The following is a 23450-nucleotide window of genomic DNA, read 5'->3' as shown; positions in this document are numbered from 1 at the left end:
GTGCGATGCTCTACCAACTGAGCTATCATAGCTCAGTTGGTAGAGCATCGCACCGGTATCGCGGAGGTCACGGGTTCGAATCCCGTTGAAGCCCTGATTTTTTTCAGGCTTCTTCTTTCCAGTTGCTTAAATTGGAAAATTTACTGCGATGATCATACTTCACTTTCACTTTTTTATCTTGAAAATGGTCTGAGAGACAACAAAACATTTTTGTGGCTAGCTAAACTACTTATTAGGAAAATAAAAATGTTCAAGGAAAAAATGAACAGGAAGAAACAACAACAAATTAACTTTTTTTTTCAGAAGAGCTAATACTTGTATATTTTTTTAACTTACATGTAGGTCAACATAATTTGTTTTTGCAATTTACCACAAAAGAAAACACCACAGAAAGGAAAACTATAGTTGTGGCATCTGAGCTACATTTTTAAATGGAAACATTTCCCATAAAAAATTTCCAAATTATATTCTTACCAGTACAACAAAATACCAACTATATTTTGCAAAGAAGTATACTTAATTAATAAAATTGATGTAGTGAAATTTTCTATTTAATTTTTGTACACCTGATCTTACAGAGTGCAACCTTTGGTTTAACTGGTTCACTTTACCGTTAAGGAATAATTAAATAAATCACACCAGAGTGGCTTTGTATCTTTATTATAATTCTCATTATCAGTAGAGAAATCACACTTGTACACTGGTCCACTGATCAATACTCTTACGTGTATGTTAAACATGGGAAAGCAGGTTGCATCATCTAATCATAACATTGTATGCCTGTGTGGGGTGTATATGCGAGGAGGTAACCACCTAAGAAAAGACAAACATAAATTATGTCATTGTTTCAATGACTCACCCTAAGTGGGTATTATGCTCATTACCACCTTAATAAACAAGATATATTACAGTATAATTTTTAACTCCGCTTTAAACTTTTCAAACCTACAGTTTGTTTTCACTTGCAGAGAGGTTCTTAAATTCACAAGCACACCACCCACCCCCCTTGGCCCCAATTCCTACTCTTCCATAGCCAGGATCCCATTTCAACCCTCCAATAAATCAATAATTTTTTTTCTAGTAATTTTGGTCTGACTTAGATTCATCTCCACTCAGCCATGAAAGCAATGGTGGTAGATTTCTGTATATTTGTTGGTCTAGTTCACTATTGTTCTCAGATTCCCACCTCCCTTTTGACAGAATTAAATTACATTAAAAAATAAACTACAGTAGTTTAATCAAATTAATGCAGAGGCAAACATTGAACCAGAAAATACTATAATTTTAGTATGAACGATACCAAAGTATAACTTACATAATTAATATCACATCTTTTCTATTGTAATTTAAGACAGTGCAGCTACTAATAGATTGACCACAAAAACCTAAAAACATGACTTTAGAAACACAGGTAAAGTGAGAATATTGCCAGTTTTGCTTTTGCCACCAACCACTCTGCTTTAAAAAAAAAATACATAGAAGATAATGACAAAGCAATAACAAAACCAGCCAACCAACCTCTGGCAATTCAATAAACACACCAAATTCCCCTGCAAAATTCTCTTCAACACCTTACAGTATATGTAAATGTCAGCAGCATAAATTCAACTCAATGATTTGGCATGCTACTATCATCAAATGTTTACCCCTTGATTCAGAATTTTTAGGAGTATCAAATAGAATTCCGCTATTGATTACAAATGCTGTTTACCTTAACAAATATTTGCATTAATTCTGGAGATATTTAAGTTTAAAATGTGTCAAATATATGCAAATGAGAGGACTGATGATGTCATACACCAAACCCAATATTACATCAAGTGCAGACCATATATACGGCAGAGATCATTGAAACTTGGTAGCCTTATAGTTCTACAGGCAACACACTAATATGGCTATAAAAATATGTTCCCAATTGGCAACTCAATCTTTTCCAGTCCCCTCTAACCCAATTTCAATAATGCAGTGATTTTCAGCTTGAAAAACATTAATCAAGGCCATGAGGTGGCCAGAAAAGCCTAGAATATCAGGGAAGGCCTGAAATGCAGTCTGTTGCCATGGTAACAAAACTGTTAAGCTTATATTATGTAGCACATCTGCAAATTGCATCGTAATAGCACTGTCCCCACTGGAGCCCATGGTTCAGTAGTTTACTTGGACAATAAATTTCATAACTTTCCTGGGGGACTGTATGATCTAAATGGTATGTGGGAGACTCCCAGAATATTTGCAAGAATGTATGACTATCTCTTCACAGGTATTCATTAATAAATAAATAAATAAATAAATAAATAGACACTAACACTACTAACATGATTGAGTTTGGAAAATATATATATTTTTAGTTTATGATATTTTGAAAAATTCCCCTCTCCCATCTAACATGCTGATCTTCTTTAATTTGGTACTTGAAATTGATAACAAGGATGCTACACCTTGGCAACTCGTTGGCCAGGATATATTGCACAGTCTTCACATCAGATAATGGGTCTGTACATATTATTTATGTATTTATTAACCAGAGATCTCCCCATCCCATCCCTATGGAAATTCCAATTTTTATTAATACTTTTCTTTAAAAAGTTTGGCTTTTGAGACCCTCCCCATCCCTGGAATTTCCAATAATCTCCTTGGGGTGGGTATGGACATTTTCTAGAACCACACAATAAAACGAATAAACAAACTTTAAGATAAAATGTTGAAGTATAAGTCAGTGGGACATATATACATTGATCAACTTATAGAGACATGATTGATCATTGCAACGTACTATACACAACTTAAGCAAAGGTGAAATTATAGCCTGAAAAAAAAATTAGGTGTGAACTGGATTCTAACCCATGACCTCTGTGATACCGGTGTGATAACTTAATGAATTAAAGTTCTATGCTACAACATACCAAACTGCTAATTTATTATGAAGTGACACAGCTAAAGGAGAGTTGTCAAGAAATCAACTTTTTTGTGAATTCTAAGATCAATATGAGTCTTCTAAATTTAAGATTATTATACCTAACAAAAGACATACAGTAGGGGACTGCACTGTGTGCTCTCTCTACACACTCTTCCAGGCAGGATAGTAATACATATACATGTACTTTTTTTCTGTTTGGAATATACTGTTACTGCATGGTCATACAAGAGGTACTAGTTGCTGCTGAGTAGTCTTAAAATAAGTGGGAACTAAGTGTGACAAAATATAATGTATATTAAATCTGCACCAGTTCAGTACAATTTAATACTAAATTTTAATCAGCTGCAAAAAAAATTATTGTTAGCACCTGATATTACATGTACTTTGTGAAGGCTTCTGGAGGGGTTATACTTTAATAAAGTACCTGGCAGCAAGTACTATTTTGATTTAATAAAGCAAGAATGTAGTAACTGCTAAGAAAATGTGTTTGGTACATCCCAGAAAAATCGGGTGGGGGTCAGTGCCGCCCTCTTCACAAAAGTTAAACCCTTAACCTATTTATGACCATAATCTGCGATTTTCCCTACCCCATTTATGACTGTTGCGACTGCTACAGTTGCCCTAAACATAAGTTTTGAAGGACTTTTGTTGATTGTCTTATTGATAATGATGAAAATTGAGGTAGCTTATTCTAAAAAACATACCAAATTAAAGACTAGAGGGCAAAAGCCTTACCCTAGAGTATTTATGACCAAAACAGCTGAATAACCATACCCTTTGGGGCTGCACATAGCTCCATATAGCACATAGAGAAGAGTTCCCCCCCCCCCTCCCTCCTTGCCTTGATGACATAATAAAGATAAAATCTCAAAATAATCAAGATTTACATGTATGCATGGGACTTCACTATCAAAATGATCCCTGTTGCTTACTGTACATGTAAATTGTTCAGTTCCAGAAAATATCCATACTCCCCTCACAGAAGGGATTGGAATTTCCTGGGGGAGGGTGGGGGATTCTATAAGACCAAAAAATTTAAAGAAATGTATGAAGCTCAATCAAAATTTCCAGAGGGGTGGGGGTGGGGGGCAGACTCAGAAAATTTCCCTTCCGTGGGGGAGGTATGGATATTTTCTGGAACTACACATAGCATAAATTACTCCTACAATGTGCCAGAATTCTGTTAATCTGGTCACCAACAGGCCACAAAAATCTGACTGTATAATATTATTAATAAATAAGAAAATGACCGACTGAGCTTTTGTTTGAGCCAGAATAGAGTGGCCATAATAACGAGCTGGCTGTGTTAACGGGGGTGGCTGTAAGGTGAGGTACATTGCACAGTAGTGATAAAGATGACACTCTCAAACACCAGTAACCATAAAGATTTTGGACAGTACATTTAGTATAATCAGTTGGAAGAGGAAGAGGGAAAATGGAAACCCTGGCAGAGCTAACTTTTCACTTATTTCTTTGCAAAATTCAACCAACTGTTTACAAGAAGATCACGAACCAGACTGGGGTGAGACAATTCAGGTGAGCAAGTTGACTTGCCTTGGCAGGTAAAGTAACCAACAACTTTTCTTTGAGTAGACGTAAACACTTTGGCTCGCCTAACTGCAACAACTCTCGGCATGGCGAGTGTCACGTAATGCCTAGATTTAAGATTTAAGGTTACAGTATACCTTCAGATCGGCAATTTTTTTCAAATTTGGATTTTTGGTTCAAAGTAATGGTCGAAGAGTAATCTCTAATTTCTGAAAACAAGATTGAAAAAAACGTAATATTGGCGGAGAAATAGAGGTTTTACGTTATGGCCGGAAGTAAAAGTTCCCTCTTGATTGACAGCCGTATAACGTGTATGCAATCAACCGAGACTACTTTCGCTGGAATATTACCGATATGGATACCACGAATTGGCTGGCTACTCAGTTAATCAGCATTGTTAATCCAAGCATTTTTCGTATTAGATGTAATTCTATTACGTTATAAGTAAACATGGACCACGGAAAACTCCGTTGACCAGTTCGAAAAAGCGAAGAATGAATGAAAATACATCAATGAGTGAAGAAGCGAAAGTTGGCCTCGCGGATGAAGCTACGGACGTATCAAGCGGGCAAAAAGATCGAGTCAAGAGAAGAGAAAGGTTGTGTAAAATTTGGGAACTCAACAGCGATGTTAACAGTGACTCTTTTGTTGAGTTCGATACCGATGAATCGTCCAACTCATTGAGATCCATTGGAATATTATCCATGCACATTTGCTCTGCCGCGCTTTCTTTAGTTTGTTCTCGTCGCCCAGCTACTCTAGCGTTCGTATCCTTTTTCGTCTTCCCCAATTTGCCAAACCAGCTTCAAGAAAAACCCAGCTGCAGAAAAATTATCTCTCCGCCTTGAGTGCATTGCGAAACGCAAGGGTTTTTTGGAGATTCACGCGTGAATTTCACCGCCAGTTAATGGTAGTAAATTTTCCAAGCGCTGATTGGCTCAGTGATCTGAGAACCCAGTTGAAGGCGTTTCTGGGCGGAGTTTGTTTGCGAAGCAAGATATTTTTCTTAGCGCTGTTTTCTCAAATAACTTTTTTCGCCTGAAGCAGACACTTTAAAGAGTTACAACTCAAAAGGAATTTGTTTGTTTGCCCTCAAATTTGGACAGTAGCTAGATTAACATATAAGAAACAAAAATGTGTCTGCGAATTGTTTATTTCGAAATACTTTTTCTCCGAGAGCGATTTTTGTACGATCACTTCACATCTTTTAAATCCTATTTCGAAAATGTTCTGTAACTTTTTATTGCAATTGAATATGGAAAAACGCAGACACGCTTTTTTGGCGCTTTTTGTCCTGAAACCGAGGAAAAAAATAAATTGGCGAAAAACAAAATTCACTTTGACTTGTAGCTTCCAAAAGGTGATTAGGACGCTTGCATTTAGTGGCCGTGAAAAAATCGGCAATTCATTTTATTTCAAAATTTTTGGTATGGTTTGATAGCCAGCTCTATACGCTTTAATTTGATATAGGGGTTTAGGTATCTACAGCTTAAATCGGACGCGTTACATCGCTTGGACGCGAGACACCCCTGAAGGTATACGGTAACCTTAAAGCAGCAATTTGTATCAAAGAAGAGAAAATTAACTCAGCAAAACCCACTGTGATCAAATGACTGAGGGAAACTTAAACAAAGAGGGATAGTTGCACATTTGATTATTTAATAAGAGTTACGAATAATCATGCAGGGTCAAATTTTACTCGGCCTACAGGGGCTACATTTTCACATACAAACACTTGATAAAGTTGCCTCAGGGGGAGGGTTATCTCGGGTACCCGAGACAATATAAATGGGGCCTGTGTTGCCTCAAAGAACACCCCCACGATTTTCAAAGGGGAAGGTCCATAAACAGGACCTTAACTTCGGGCAGCTTCAATGGCAGATTCCCCCTGATGGCTTGGATTTGAATAATTGATTTAATTACTTTTAAAGAGGACTAGGACCTAAAACTCTTGCTCGAATTTCGATCCAGCGAGACATAAGCTTCCATGCCGTGAATCAAGTTTTTACTGGACGTTTTAAAAGCACTCACCAAAGAGAAAGAGACTGATGACCCCAAAGTACCAATATATATGTACTGTATCTTACTGAAAACAACAATCTTCAACGAGAGATGTGGGAATGTGGGATACTGACCTTCAGCATTCGATCCAGCTTGTCTCTTCTACTAATACACGTGAGCCAAGAGCAACAAAAGCCCTGCTGACAGCGACTTTCGGAGCTAAACGGCTTCTGTTAATTATGTTCCCGTAGTACACAGTGCAAACTATGGCCAGCAATACTTCATCCAGGTTGTTGTTAACATTATGGGCTATTGCACTTATTGTTATCACTAAATCACGAACAACAAGAACCAAAAGTCGGAACAACACCAGTTTTGCAAATGTGTAAAATTCGCCCGACGATGACCAAAGGCTCTCCGTTATTTTGCTTCAAAACAATAATAAACTTTTCTCTTTTCCCGAAATTTTTGCTTAAAAAGTCGAACTAATGTGTCTGCAACATCTTTCCATCCTCAATATAAAATGAAACGAAACTGATGGTTTACAAATAGAGGGAAATCGCGAGTAATCGAAACGCCATTTTCTCGCTTTGTGAAACGAGCCGCGAAACGCAGTTTTAACCGGATGTGACGTCATTTTTTGTTGGATGATGCCCATACGAAATTTTCAGGAGTCTTCTGCCCCGCCCCTGGTATGTACTAAAACCAGGAACACCAGAACACCCACTGACAAGATTAGTCGACTGTTAAGATTAGGACTTGAGATTAGGAGAATTTAGAAGTTTGTGATTGTGGTTAGGGGTTAGTGTTTTTGGTCAGGTTGGGGTAAGCTTTTTGAGGGGTACTACAGGTGGTTCTGGGGTGTTCTAGTGTTTCTGGTTTAGGTACATACCGTTGTCATGACTGTTCTGTTCTAAGTTTCTACAAAAACATCTGTTACTACATTATATTGGTTACTACAGCATTTTCTGGTGAATATGTTGTTTATTGCAGTAGTTGCTTATCACAAATAAGGTACAAACAATGTTTCATTCATTAGCTAAACTGAATGTGTCATACATACCTGGTTAATAAAAGAAAAAAGAACTTATGCTAGCAAATCTGGTTTAGCCTCATTTAAAATTTGGTTTAAAAAAGCATTCTTGTGATAGGGCCCACAGTTGATAGGGCAATTCCAAGTTTGTTATCTGGTAATCCTGGAACCTGGATTACTCAATTGACAAAGTTGGTTATCTATCAAATACAAAAATGTAACAAAGTTAATCCATATCTGGATTTGTGAAAACCCAAATTGTTGATAAAATTGACAATTTGGATAATCCCTTTTCCAACTATGGTTTCTCTCCTTTTCCAGTTTTGGTTTATTACTGTGATAGTGCAATTCCAAGTTTGTTTTCCGTTAATCCAAACCTAGATTACTTAGTTAAGAAAACTGGTAAATTTACAAAATACAAACATGTAATGAGGTATATCCATATTCGGATTTATAGAAATACAACTTAGTGAACATAATATTGACTATTTGGATAATCCCTTTTCCGATTATGGTTTCTATTATTTTCCAGTTTTGGTTTAAAAAAAATCCAACTTGCAAAGCAGAATTGGATATTTTGCATTTTTACCAAGTTTGGATTTTAGTGAAAATCCATCAAAAAAACAAGTAAAACCCAAGTTTAATCCAACTTGGATATTTGATATTTTTTCCAGTGCGAGTGGATATTTTAAACAACTTTCCCTCTTCACAAGCGATTTTTTGGAGCCATCGAAGAGAAAGAAAAAAGCGGCAAATCGGGGAACCTTTTATAAAGTGGAAAGAGTCATTTCGAGGCGAACTGCGGATGGTAAGGTGCGATGAAGCTCTTGCCATTTTAAGCTTTAAGCCTGTTTAAGCTCATATTTCTGAGTTCAAGAGTATATTCTGTTCTCTTAGAAAGAATACCTTATCAAGTGGGATGGGTATAGCTATTTTAGCTGTACTTGGGAGGAAGAGGATAACCTTACAAGCGATCTTGTGTGGTAAGTAAATAAATGAATCGATCAAACGAATGAATACATTGCACATGTACCTTTATTTAATAATCCATCATGCTAAAACCAGCGTGCAGACAACCGCTAAATGGAGACTCGATAAAATTGAATTGTATTAAGTTTAGAATTGAATAAAATACTGACGTGGCTAAAATGCTGAAATTGGTAAAAGGGCTGACGTTGACCAGTAAACATGCTATAATATTTGAATACAGACATCTATTTACATCCAGTATAATTATTATACATGTGTGTGTTTATGTAGATATAGATACAATTTCACATTTTTATATGATTATGGATGTTTCCTTGCATGCCAGCATCAGAGGAAGGTTTGTGTTCACAATTTACACACTCACTGGTGACCGTACGAACCGAGGCATGAGCTGCAGGATCTCCTATAACTTGTATTTCTATGCAATTCATGCATTTCAATATACAAATAAGCTTACTGATACTCTACAATTTGTTTTTATCAAGGTCATTTCAAAGACCATTTATTGCTCCAGCCCGACTGCAAGAGAACATTGACCGCTTACTTCTGGCCATCACCATGAAACTAAAAAGCAAGTCAAGGGCACCAACAGTGCTGTCCTTCCATCATGACTGTTACCGGTTTTTATTTTTTGGAAAAGGAAGGCCAAGCAAGGATGGGAAATCAACCATGTTAGAGAAAGATGACTTTGCACGGTGTAACTTCCATGACTTGTGGGAACAATGTCTTGACAAACTCGGGGATGGTGTTAGGATAAAATTTCCTGTAAAAATTCACATCACTTTGGGTTGGTCCCCTAAATGTTCAGCTGTTCAAGGTGGCATCCTTGTGAACCCACCAAGGATACCCCTTGAGAAACTTACGATTGATTTTGTGCGCCAGCCATTTTCAATCCTCAATGCTTGATTGCTTATTTCCTCCTCTGTGAACTTAGTAACTGAGCAATCTTGGTCAGGAGTATTCATTTTGATGAAATGATGGCACACAAAATAAATCATAAGTTAATGTTTAAGAAAAATTTAATAATATTCAGTATGTCACAAGTGTGGGACAGGAGTCCCTGACTGGAGAGATATGGTATATTTTTTCCAGAAAACTAATCGTTGTACAATTCGCCAAAATGAGCTGTACTAATCTTAATAATTAAAAATGTGCATTTAAAAAAGTAATAAAAAGTAAAAATCGCTAAGAATAATAAGTTTTCTTAAAAAGATGAGCCGATAAGTGTGGACGGTGAATCCGCACATTTTCGAATCCGATGACGTAGCAAAATCGTGTCCAGTCTGTAGCCTTAGCCTTAGCAGCAGCAGGTCTAAGTGGAAATTGTCGCCGGAGAATTTGCACAGTGACTCTTTTTATTGATTCTAAATTGTCTTGTTTATACCTCTAACACTGGTGTCCTATTTCTATTTATGTCTGCCATGTAGAGGGGGGTGAACAGGTTTTCGGATCGATGGATTTGGCCTTAAAAAGCGCACGGGTTGTGGATTTTTGCGGTAAATCAAGCGGATTCGCGGATTTTGAAAACACAGTGGATCGTGGATCAGCTGTGAACTTTGGCACGGATTCCGGATTGTACCTGTCTTGATTTTCGAATCTTGGGTCCTATATGAAATTTGGATCATAGATCTTTCTTCAGCCTTGGTCGGTATGTTAATGAGTTCATCCAAATGATTTTTTCTTTCGAACAAAGCTCATTTATACTCAAGTATGAGACTGTTATTGGAATTGTACTGTGTTATAGTCATCAAGCATTTTGCTTTCTTTACTATTTGTGCGAAATTAACACTAGCAGTCACATTTACCAGTTTACCTTTGAACTTTTACACTTCTGTTTCCGGATGTGGTTGTCGTTTCGGATTTGAACAAAAATTTTGGCGGATCGACGGATTTGGCGAAAAAAAGGCACGGATCGGCGGATTTGCATACCCCTATTCGCCCCCCTCCTTGTACAAATGAGCATTTTCTACGCGCTGGTTAATCTGCCCATGTCAGGATGTGGAAATGATACCCAAGTAATACTTGGTCTGGTGAAATTTTTAACTCTGTAGTCTATGCTTTCAATGACATACTCTGCACCATTAATAAGTCCACCAATCACATCAACATTAGTTGTCAAGTCACGCATTTGCTACTGACACTAGTGAATATAAACCCATTGTCTTTGTTTGATCATGTGAAATTTTGTTTTTCATTTGTTTCTTCAGATTATCAGAAGTGTCCCCAACTATAACGTCTAGACTCTACCTGTGCTTTAATGTGCAGCATTTAACTCACCCTCAGAAGAACTAATTGTATCTTGGACGGGGAATATCTTGATCAAATACTTCAATAGTTTTCCAATATTTGTTCATGATTCTGTTTTCTGATTTGATCCAATTTAGATAATACAAGTATCAGGCTTTCGTCTTTCAAGGTCTGTAGAGGTTTATATTGGGGAACCTCAGAAACACTACTTAGGCGCTCTGGCAGAATTTTCGAACTACATGCATCATTGATTCTGCCATTACATTTCTGAAATGTGAAAATTTTCAGTAGCCCCCCTTTAAAAGCCTTAATATACGAGCAATCCAATTTATCGTTAATTATCAGTTTGCACCGGGCTTTGCTAATTAATTAACGGGCGCAGGTTCGTAACTTCATCCGTCAGATAATAAATGAACAATCGTATAAAAGCTCGAGCAATTAAGGATTTGCACTACTCGTGATATTTGAAAATTATTTCAAATTGCACTTACCTACACCCATTCATTCGATTTATTCCTATTCATTTGCGACGCCATACTTTTTGTCATGCCCGCTCCCTCAAAAAAATCCTGCCATCCCCACCATTTTCTCGTCACATAAAAGCGAACGGTCCCTTAGCTGTTAAAATGTATACCTCTTCATCATCTGTCAAAATACCGAGGAATAAGATTGTTTACTTCATTGAAGATCCAAACTGTCCCAGTAATGAAATTGGCCACCATGTAGGATTCCTATTTACATTTCTGACATTAGCCGCCTTTACGCACCAGTTTCTGACGTAAATGTTTGATGCAAAGATCAAAGACAATTACTCCAGAGGAGTGTAATGAATTAGCAAAACCACAGTCACTTCACTTGGCACAAAAAAAAAAAAATTGCTCCTACGTCGTCTTTTTCTGTTGCTCGAATGTGATTTAGGCCTTTCAGTGTTTGCTTTTGGACAAGAGGAAAGGTAAGGCCCTATTTTTATATAAATATAAAGTAATATTTATCGCTTTTTACTCTTCTGGCAGTGTTATTTTACTCCCGTCCGAAGTAATTCTTTTGGGGGGGTATAACGAGAGCTGAAAAACACTTCCTGAATTAATTCTCGCTTTGGTATTTAACACGGGGTGTACAATTTGTTTTGTTCTCCAAAAATGACTGCAATTAATTGGACTTGCGATATTTCTTGGGGTACTAGAAAGTTGATGCGTCAAAAATTCTGTAGAACAGTTAGTTAGGTACATTAGGGAACTGAATAACTTTCAATCGTTAATTTTCAACGCGACAAACCATTGCATCGAAAAGGTGTACCACGGCTCCAGTAAAAAACAGCATTAAAGTCTTTCTTTCCCAAACTCAAAGTTTTTATTATTTAGTTTAATTTGATATCATTTTGTCCATTGCGATATCCTCAGTTGATTTCCTGAATTATTGTCGCCTTTCTTGTTCATTCAGCAGTTCATGTGTTGATGATTATAGAATTTACCTAAGTGTGTGATATATTAGTTTGCTTGGAAATGCAGCCGGGTTATTAAGAGTTAAAATTTGTTTTGACCATTAAGAGAAATTAGCTTGTATTTGCGGAAAATTCAGAAAGAGATGATTTTGAATACGATTCCAATATCTCTTATTGGCTCGTAATGTGTATACATGCTTTAAAATGTGGTGTTTTTAAACTCAATATTAACCTCACTCGAGGGTGACACTGTTTAAACATGTGAAAGACTGAAGTTCAGTTGAGACTGAATTCAGAATAGACCAGCAAAGGTTCAAAATTTCCGTTTGATAAATACCTAGTTTTAAGGGCTTGATAAAATTTGCAATAAATATTTACATTTCTTTTTACATTGTTTTTATTCTTCTATTTCCCATTGTGTAGGTTAACTCCCTAAAGGAAATTGGGTGATCGGCAGTTTTCATTGTGCTTTGCTATTGTGTTGGAAAAAGAAAAGAAAATTGCAAAATATCCGGTGGCCTTCAAAACATCTTAGCGGTTCCAGTACAGGTTGGAAAACATGCATATGACCATAAACAACTCGGCAAACAGATCCAGCATTCTCGATGAAATCACTAAACCGGGAGGAAAATATGATTTAAAAATTTATCACGTGTTTTGCATCAGCATTGCAGTGACTGCCTTCCTGGCGAATTTCACTTTATGCCTCCTTCATGCTTGTTGCAAGAGACTTCGTCGTTCTAAAAACATTTTTCTCATCACTCATTACGTCGCCAACACTTTTCAAACGTTAACAGCGATGGTGTTTTTCTCCTGGTCAAACAACGGGAACACTCTATTTTGTTTGTTAAACGTCTTTTTCAGCTGTTCTGTTTTATGTATTCCTGTGATATCGCTCGTGACTTTGTTTAAAACTCAGTGGGTGAATCGATGTCCATCTTATTTATCAGGGAGTCGGCGATCTTATGTCTTAGTGGTGATTATATTGTTTATAGGAGTAGGCGTGGCCGTACCCCCATTTCTGGGATGGGGGTCGCCTATTTTGGTGTCCAAATATCCATTAAGTATCGCTATATCTTATGCAGTGTTTGCTGGATGCTGTTTGAGCTTAGGACCATTGCTGATAATTTGTTTTACAAATTACAAGCTATTTTCTCGTGTTCGAACTTATGAACGGCGTGCAAGGAGAGAGACTGGACCCCGTTGTCTTGGACTTGGAAGAATGAAATACGAGCCTGGAAGAAGAGAAGGTGAAGCAAAATGGGTGACGATTCTTCAAATAATTGCTTTTGTTCTATGCATTGTCCCGATTTCTGTGGAAAACATTTTAGCGTCTTTCGTTCCACATATAATGCCCGGAGCTTTGAAATACTTGTTTACTTGTCTCGCTCAAGCGTATTGCGCGATGTCTGCCATTCTCTATGGCCTCACAAACAGAGAAGTTCGTCTGGCGTTCAAGTGTTGCTGTTATCAGAAAACCTTTGTGATTCAAGGCCAGCCACGGAAAAAACGAACACGAGAGAAAATGGGCGAGGGCTGTTACCGTATGGGAACAAAAGATGAATCCTTTGTTATTCAGCTGGCAGATCAGTCATGCGATGAGCTCACAGGAGCAAAAGATCTCGACTACGCTGGGCGTGAAAGATTTGTTCGATTCACTGGTGTATCTACGGACTTTTCTACGAATGCCGCAATTGATGACGTTTCGCTCCCGCAGAGAGCTATCGTTAAAGAGAAAAGACCGATAACTACTGAGTTTGCGCCAATAAGGAGGCATTCTACACTCAGAAAACAAGACGAAGAAGCATCTAGAGCTAGACGAAAATATGTCGATAGCACGAAAGTTCGATTTGAAGCTCAATATACCGACAAACAACGGAAGAAGTACATAGCAACTCCGTCAATAAAGCGCATGCGTCAGATCAAGAACTCGATGTCCAACATGTCCGAAATCGATCTTCAATCCAGTTTAGCAAGTTTAAGTGGATATGAGTTTGAAACACAGAAACACAAAGCGCCTCATTTTACAAGTTACAGCAATCCCATGCGGTCAACAGGATTCAGACAAGTGTTGACTGGTAAAGGCAAGAGAACGCGCACGTACTCCCTCGACAGAAGCGAAAAATACAAACCTACTACAAGGGCATTCATGGAGAAACGGTTCAGCATAGATAGTGATAAAGCCATAAGGAATGGAAACAAAATGTAACAGTCTATGTGCAGGAACGGCCGCTACTCAACCACAGCGGAACATTCGCCAACGGTCAGCTCCTGTACTGTACACGGACACTTATTCATGGTCCCAGCCAGATAAAAGTACTGCATTTATAACCTTCCCTAGTCGGGTCCCACGCCTCTCCCAAGCGCTAGCGGACACTTTCCTTTGTCGCCAGCAAATCCGCATATGGGAGGTCCGATCCGATTTTTAGGCTGGCTAGACTTGAGTTCTTAAACTTCTGTACAATAACTATAAGTTGTTCAGTTCGTCTCAGATCGACAAAGATCGAAGAATTTTAGTGAGCTAGCCCACGTTCTGAGAGACCCAGTCTGCTATTCGAAACCCTTTTTCCACGTAGCTCTACAGAGATGCAAGAGCTGTATCCCATTGGTTGTTACTTGCGCGCGAAAATTCAAACTCGAGAAACAAACAATCAGAGACGCTACGCGGATCTCCTTAGAGCTACGTAATCAGAATGGAATTTCTAGAGTCCAGTGTCAGACGTGTCTTGAACTAGGGAAAAAGACGAATATCAACTTTATCTCGACAATTAAGCTTTTATTCTTTATTTACACTGTATATATGGATAAGTGTTTTAATTTTTTGCACATAATTACAACTTTTTGTGATGAATCTTATTTCGGAAACACTGTTATTCGTCGTCAGCTACATTAAATGAACAATGTCACTACAAATCTCTTGAATGTTTCGAAGATATGATAGCTAGACGATTGACATAGCAAAAGCCACGTATCTTAAAGTTTCCCCTTAAAAGAGGCGGTCATGTTTAAGCTTTAAGTCGTCAAAAAGGTGTTTGGAAAAGACCAGTCCACGGTTCTTGCCAACTACATTTTTTTAAAAATTTGTTGTCTAAGTTAGCGACGAGGCTGGAAAGAGCACCTTACAATATTGTAAACTGGCCACGCTTCCTGTTGTCATGCTGCCAAATAGTGAAAATGTGGTTATACGGAGTCATAAAATGTTACCAGACGTTTGTATACATTTAGCACAAATTTGCCCGCACCCTCCCCCCAGCATACAAAGGTCTGTAAAACTCTTCGTCTTTGAGAAGCTATGTCTCGCAATCTTTGCCATTTTACTAACATTAAAGTGCTCTCTCCATATTGACCATGTTACCTACTTGGGCAAGGTAATTGAGTTAAAAAACAAACAACCACGAAAAACACTGAAAGGTATGTTGGGCGTGGGGTGAGGCACATCTTTAGCACCTGAAGCTATATCTAGTGAAAAACTGTAAGCTCCATGGGTTATTGACCAACCGTTAGGTCAAGATGGCTGGATCGGATATTGGCCAAGTTCTTGTTTGGCTTGTTTATGGACCAAGACAGAGTCGAAGTCCGTAAACACGCAAAGAAAAGAACAAGCTTGGTCAATAAAGGATGTCTTCATATATGGAAAAAAGAACACTATTTCCTTGCTTGATACAGCGGAATCGAAAATCCCAAGCTGACGAGATAGTGCCATCTTGCCCGCTCAGGTAGCCAATCTCAGCGCAGGATTCGGTTCATCTTACCCACTCACGGAGCTAACCATAAAATAAGACGTCTTATGGAAGAAGAAAACTGATTTTAAAGTTTGATGGGAGTTTGTCACCAAACAGTGAAGTGTGATGACATTAGTTTCGGTCATCAGTCGTTCCAGCCCATACGATAGAGGTGTAAGGCTTTCGTATCATTCCTTTTTTCCAAGTCAGTTGTTTTCTTAGCCGCTTAATGTACTTGGTAAATGTTGAATAATACGATCCCACGAAATGGTCAGCATGCGCACAAATGAGCTGCTCACACAAGCCTAACATGTCCTGAGTGACAGCAGGGTTTACGTTTCCAAGTCGCAACTGATCACTGAAGTCTTCAGCGAAAAATAAATTGTACCCTGCTTCACTAAAAGGTTTAAACCAAGTTTTGTCTCCTTCGTCGGTGGCAATGTAAAGAGTTTTTGTTAGATTCACTGCATCTCGCATGTTTAGTTGCTGTAGCCAATACTCCTGTTTTATGTGAAAACTTGTCGGATGATCGGTCCTGCGCACGTGCAATGCATTAAAAGGGTGACCCATCATTTTCAGGACATCCGCGACACGTTGTCGAATGTCCGGCGCGAAACGAATGTATCGCATTATCCACGCATGCGTGTTTAAAACGGTTGTCTTATCGAAGAAAAGAAGCTCTCCAATATACAAAGATCCTTCAGAGAAATACAGCATATCTTCCGTTCTGTTTGACAACTCATTCCAGATTCCCCACACAGGCCTAAAACTTGTGTTGCCATAATGTTTCAATTCTGTTTTGCAAATGCGGCGATAGAGTGGAAGGTCTCCATAGATGGGTCGATTTTCCATATGTCGCTGAAGGAGTTTCGATTTTTCTCCCTCTGTCTCCTTAGGAATGGTATCAACCCATATTCCTACCATCCCGTTGTGACAAACTCGATGCCATCTCAAATGTTTGTATTTCTCTAGAAACTCCACATGACTTGAAGTGACCTCTTTGACAGGAGTAAGTCTCGACAATTCTTTTAAGTCAATTACTTTAGATAATGGCAGAAGATTGACTTCAGGAAGCATGTTGTATATTTCATAACTTGCAGACATTTTACGCTTTCTTTTCAGTCGAAGTATTTCCTGGTGAGGTGCTAAAGGGCGAACAATAAGAGTTCTATTCAACAACTTGGCCAACACAACCGCGTTTTCGAAGGCAACACGTTGGTTATTCCATCCCCCTACAGGTGGTTGATAAGACAGGTATTTCATTTCTTGGTTGTCTTCACATAACAGTCGCCCGTCAATATAAATTTTCTGTTCAGATAAACAAAACATTTCGCTCAGGGATGCAGGCCATAGATTCGAAGATATGTGGGTAAATTTCATCATCGTGTATACAGTCACGAAAATTGAGCAAGTAAAGATAAAACACAGGACTCTTTTCTTCAATAGCGTAACCATCACAACACGATACCTGCTTGCGTTGTTCTTGAGCGAATGGACCAAGTTGTTTCGGTTCATATACAACGGTAAATAACGAGGCCTGGAAGGTTTCCTGTCCATTTCAGATTGGTGTACATGCAGCAGTGATCAAATCAGATTTGAAGGTGCCGTTTACATGAAATACGAGAACGATCACCAAAGGAAAGATGTCAACATTGAAGCAAATTCTTCCAACCATAACAAAGGTATGGAGACAAGTATAATGGAGTCTTTTTCAGCAAATGATAATCATGGAAGCTTTCTTTCATGTCATGGATCATGGAAATCAATTCAAACCTAATTGCGAATCCACTTGCGCTGGAGTGGAGAAAAGTAATTAGTGGTTTGCTTGCTACTGTAAATTCGGATTACAATTGACTTAACAAATTCGAAAATGGTATAAGACTTAACATCTTCTTTTCTGATATCAGAGACACATAAACGACTTGTATATACTTACAAGTTGGTCGTGTTACATCTCAGGACTCATGAGAGTATTTGAAGTTCCCTCGTTTTGTTTCCAATGCAAATCTCAAATCAACTGGGTCCAACTGGAAGTGAAAGAAAAAATGTCCACGGTAAGGATTTTATCAAGTTATGTCCATTGGGTTTGTTCCGTCTAACACGTTGTTCATCGCTCTCGCCGCATTGGTTAAATCCGCGGTGTTCTAGCAACAATTTATTAAAATTTGTCCTTGTAGAAATTTGCAGGTACTTACAATCGGTCTATGTTTAATCTCATGCGGAGTCTTGAGTCTTTTGATATCCTTTCGTTTCGTTTGGTAATGCTAGCCAATGCTCCGAGCGGAAACTGCAAATCAACTGAAACCGAAAGTAAAATATCAAATACAGCGTTATGTTAATAACTGGCTACAACTTGAATGATTTGTGGTCACGAGATGTCTGGATAACCAAAAAGGTCAACCACTAACAATAGAAAAACGCAGTTTCCCACGCTTTTCGAACACGTCAAAACAATCTCTTGTCAAATCATAACATTTCACAAAGATAATATTTTTGAGGGGGTTGAAAGTATAACGAAGGGTTTAGAGGGCGTGGGATCTTTGTAAATGCTCTCAAATTGTACGAGCAGTTTCAAAGCTGATTTTGAAAATAACAAGAGTAGGGAAAACCTTTAAATAACCTCTTTCATAAGATTACTCATTACACTAAGAACATGTATGCCTGTATTCTTGATTTACAGCGCAGTGCAAGGAACCGTAATCCAACAGACCAATGTCGATATAGCAAAATTCAGCCTAAAACAATAGACCACAGCACGAGGCTCTAGGAAAAAACTACCGAGTTTGTGGGGTTTATTCCCCCAAGCTTCGTACTGGGGTTTATTGTTTTGGGCTGAATTATTGGGCTATTTTATTTTTTCAGACAACAAAAACGTAGCGAAGCATGTGAATCTGCTGTTCCTAAAAATAAATCCACCTTGTGCAAATTTTGCACACAGACTACAAGTTCTATTATGAAACTCTCTTCATGTGTCTACCTATACATGAAAAACTTTAATCGAAACTGGAAGTAGTTAAAGGCCTTTTGAGCAGCCTCATGTCAGGAAGAATCCCCTACTGAACCAAAGACTGAGTGCAATGCAAGTATAATACGAATGTAACTGCTAGCTAAAAGAAAACAGGCGCGCATTTTCACTTTCGATTAGGGTCGATCTGGCACGATCTGACCTTTGCTGAATATTAGTTTTTGTGTTTGTACCTGTTTTCTTGTTCTCGGAAAGTGCGTGTTAGATATTAGTTTTTTATGTCAGGGTTGAATTCAGGTATTTACGACCCTTTATCAAAAGGTTTCCAAAAACAGATTGTCACACAGGTTAGAATTGCATTTTAGGAATGTTTACAGGGCACTGTATTAAAAAAACGCGATCTTTAATCTTAACTCTGTTGTAAGTTACCATATTTCATGGGTTGAAAAGATATTGACCATGGGAATGTAAAACCAGTCAGCGAGAATAAATTCCAGGTGATTCGTCTTCGAGTGATTCAACTTGCTTCCTTATTTAACGCAAGTAGCGTTACGCGATGATAAGCTCTCGTGCTATAAATGAAATGTAATGTTACACAATTTGATCTGGCCTGATCTACCCCATGTTGATATATGTACAGGAGATTTTGATCATATCCTACAATCAGTGATTTATACCCAAAGTTATACCTGTTTGCTTATTCGCAGAAAATGCACTCTTAATCGGGGCATTGGGATCTCTGGACTCGTGTGATGGCAGCCCTCGTAAATAAAAGCATGGAAATTATCTGAATAGTGCAACAGAAACTCGTCTAATCGGGTCAAATCGAGCCGAATTTTACTCGTAGAATAACACATCCGAACAGTAGCTCTGTTATTATTCTTAAAAAAAAATCTTGCTGCAGATAAAATAAAACTCAGAATTTGACAGTTCAGTAATATATGGCACCAAAACAAAGATTGGACTTTCTCATGACTTGTAGAAGATCTTATAAATTTTATGAAACTAAAAACTAAGAAGGATTGATAATTTTCTTGTTTGAAATATAACCACTTCACTTGCGTGCAAACCAGCATAATGATAACTGCAATCAAATTCGCTTGTTTCGTTAGTTTACTTTAATGTTCTACGGATCATGGAAATCAAATGAAACATTGCGAATCCACTTGCACTGGAGCAAAGAAAACTAATTAGTGGTTTGCCTAATTGGTTTTATAAAACGATAGCAGCGAAGCTAATTTTGGCCGTTCAGGAACCGTTAACTTATACTTTGTTTGTATAACGCGAGAGAATGTTCTTCAGCGTTCACAGCTCTCAGTAGTATAATTTGTAAACAACTATGAATTGTTTCACAGTGTTTTGCATCGATATACATGCAGCAGTTATCAAATTAGATATTTCTCCAAAAGAGCAAGATGCCGTTTAGATAACATACAACAACGATCACTAAAGGAAAGATGTCAACATTGAAAGAAATATTTCGAAACACAACAAAGGTATGGAGACAAGTATAATGGAGTCTTTGGTAAGCAAATGATAATCATGGAAGCTTTCTTTAATGTGCTACGGATCATGGAAATCAAATCAAACATTGCGAATCCACTTGCACTGGAGCAGAGATAACTACCTACTACTGTAAACTCGGATTACAATTGACTGAACTAATTCTCTTTCGACAGGTAAATCAATTTCAAAAATGATATAAGACTTGAAATTTTCTGTTCTCCTGCCAGAGACACAGAAATAAATAACTTGAATGTACTTACGAATTGGTCCTGTTACATCTCAGGATTCATTAGAGTATTTTTTGTTTCCAATGCAAATCTCAAATCAACTGAAAGTGAAAGTAAAAATGTACACGGTAAGAATTATATCAAGTTATATCCATTGGGTTTGTTCTTTTTAACACGTTCTTCATCGCTCTCGCATTGGTTAAATCCGCGGAGTTTTACCAACAATTTATTAAAATTTGTCCTTGTAGAAATTTGCAGGTACTTACAATCGGTCTATGTTTAATCTCATGCGGAGTCTTGAGTCTTTTGATATCCTTTCGTATCGTTTGGTAATGCTAGCCAATGCTCCGAGCGGAAACTGCAAATCAACTGAAACCTAAAGTAAAATATCAAATACAGCGTTATGCTAATAACTGGCTACAACTTGAATGATTTGTGGTCACGAGATGTCTGGATAACCAAAAAGGTCAACCACTAACAATACAAAAAGTCAGTTTCCCACGCTTTTCGAACACGTCAACAAAAAAGTAGCGAAGCATGCGAATCTGCTGTTCCTAAAAATAAATCCACCTTGTGCAAATTTTGCACACAGACTACAAGTTCTATTATGAAACTCTCTTCGTGTATCTACCTATACATGAAAAACTTTAACTGAAACTGAAAGTAGTTAAAGGCCTTTTGAGCAGCCTCATGTCAGGAAGAAATCCCCTACTGAACCAAACAAGTGCAATGCAAGTATAATGCGAATGCAACTGCTAGCTAAAGAAAACAGGCGCGCATTTTCACTTTCGATTAGGCTCGATCTGGCACGACCTGACCTTTGCTGAATATTAATTTTGGTGTTTATGCCTGTTTTCTTGTTCTCGGAAAGGGCGCATTTGATATTAGTTTTTTATGTCAGGGTTGAATTCAGGTATTTACGACCCTTTATCAAAAGGTTTCCAAAACAGATTGTCACACAGGTTAGAATTGCATTTTAGGAATGTTTACACGGCACTGTATTAAAAAAAGCGATCTTTAATCTTAAATCTGTTGTAAGTTACCATATTTCATGGGTTGAAAAGATATTGATACCCTGGAAATCTAAAACCAGTCAGCGAGAATAAATTCCAGGTGATTCGTCTTCGAGTGATTGAACTTCTCTCCTTATTTAACGCACGTAGCGTTACGCGATGATAAGATTTCGTGCTTTAAATGAAATGTAATGTTACACAATTTTACCTGGCCTGATCTGCCCGGTGTTAATATATGTACAGAAGATACTGATCATATCCTACAATTAATGCTTGTGATTTATACCTGTTTGCTTAAAATTCGCAGAAAATGCACTTTTAATCGGCTCACTGCAATCTCTGGACTTGCATGATGCCAGCCCCAGTAACTAAAAGCAGGTAATCTGAATAACGGGACAGCAACTTGTCCAATCAGGTCAAATCGGGCCGAATTTTACTCGTAGAGTAATGCCAATACACCCGAACAGTAGTTGTGTTACTATCTTTTGAAAAAAAACGTCTTGTTGCAGATTAAATAAAACCCAGAATTCTAGAGTTGAGTAATATATGGGACCAAAATAAAGATTGCATTTTTTCATGACTTGTTGAAGATCTTAAATTTTATGAAACTAAAAACTAAGAAGGATTGATAATTTTCTTGTTTTGAAACATGACCACGTCACTGGCGTATAAACCAGCATAATGGTAACTGCAATCAAATTCGCTTGTTTCGTTAGCTTTGTAACAGTTGGTTTTATAAAACGATAACAGCGAAGCTAATTTCTGACCGGTCAGGAACCGTTAACTTTTCTGTTTTAAAATTCAACCGAAATTGCCGAAACGTGCGAATTCAAAGATTCTGTTTCTGCTCATTCTCAAAATGCATCGACCTCGTACAAATTTTGCTCACAGACAACAGTTGTGTTTTGAAATGCTTCGTATGGTGAAGCTCTGTACAAAATATTACTTAAATTCGACATTCCAAATTCTTCACGACAGCAGTTTATTCTGAAAAAATAAAATGTGCTGGTAAAACGCTACTGAAATTCTGATATTCCGAATAATGAACGACTTTGTATAAGCAGGGCAGACTGGGAAAACACAAGGGTCAACTAGACATCTAAAATTTCGTTTCACTAAATTTAGCATCTTGTAACAACGAGAAATTATTTCCCTGCTTTTCATTGTAAATTGTGTAATGCTTCTTTACAATTAAGCAAAAGCAAATATTTGGCTCGAGTTGGAATAAGTCTGTTTGTATAACGTGAGAGAATGTTGCATGTTCATTTCCCGGTGTTGCTCTCAGCAGAAAAAGCTAGTATATAAACAACTATGAATTGTTTCACAGTGCTTTGCATCGGTATACATGCAGCAGTGATCAAATCTGATATTTCTCTAAAATGAGCAAGACAGAAATTGAAGATGCCGTTTAGATGACATAGGATAAATATCACCAAAGGAAAGATGTCAACATTGAAACAAATTCCTTTAGTCATAACAAAGGTATGGAGACAAGTATAATGGAGTCTTTGTTCAGCAAATGATAATCATGGAAGCTTTCTTTAATGTGCTACGGATCATGGAAATCAAATCAAACATTGCGAATCCACTTGCACTGGAGCAGAGATAACTACCTACTACTGTAAACTCGGATTACAATTGACTGAACTAATTCTCTTTCGACAGGTAAATCAATTTCCTAAATGTTATAAGATTTAAAATTTTCTGTTCTTCTGCCAGCGACACCAAAATAAATGACTTGTATGTACTTACAAATTGGTCGTGTTACATCTCAGGACTCGTTAGAGTATTTGAAGTTCCCTCGTTTTGTTTCAAACGCAAATCTCAAATCAGCTGTAATTGA

At 37.7% G+C, this 23450-nt stretch overlaps 1 protein-coding gene across 17 annotated transcripts in view; it reads right to left on the bottom strand.

Annotated features, from left to right (window-relative positions):
* Positions 1-14938: 14938 nt before the first annotated feature.
* Positions 14939-23450, bottom strand: part of LOC110042055 (uncharacterized) — a 184097-nt gene continuing 175585 nt past the window's right edge. For 11 of the 17 annotated variants that reach the window (XM_089288549.1, XM_089288544.1, XM_089288542.1 and 8 more), the window contains 6 exons: positions 23360-23440; positions 20861-20963; positions 20628-20695; positions 18092-18194; positions 17833-17923; positions 14939-17690 (listed from right to left, as the gene is read on the bottom strand). In XM_089288549.1, coding sequence (XP_089144675.1) covers positions 16029-17453 — 1425 coding nt within the window. In that variant the 5' untranslated portion in view covers positions 17454-17690; positions 17833-17923; positions 18092-18194; ... (1 more) ...; positions 20861-20963; positions 23360-23440 and the 3' untranslated portion in view covers positions 14939-16028. Of the gene's footprint in view, positions 17691-17832; positions 17924-18091; positions 18195-20627; positions 20696-20860; positions 20971-23359; positions 23441-23450 lie in introns of all 17 variants that reach the window. The other 6 variants (XM_089288543.1, XM_089288545.1, XM_089288547.1 and 3 more) reach the window with 6 other exon arrangements.

This window comes from Orbicella faveolata, unplaced genomic scaffold (assembly GCF_042242905.1).
Source record: "Orbicella faveolata isolate gen_17 unplaced genomic scaffold, um_ofav_v1 contig_17, whole genome shotgun sequence".
Lineage (NCBI taxonomy): Eukaryota > Metazoa > Cnidaria > Anthozoa > Scleractinia > Merulinidae > Orbicella > Orbicella faveolata.
Note: the sequence above shows the minus strand (reverse complement) of the source record. Positions and strands in the feature narration are given on the sequence as shown.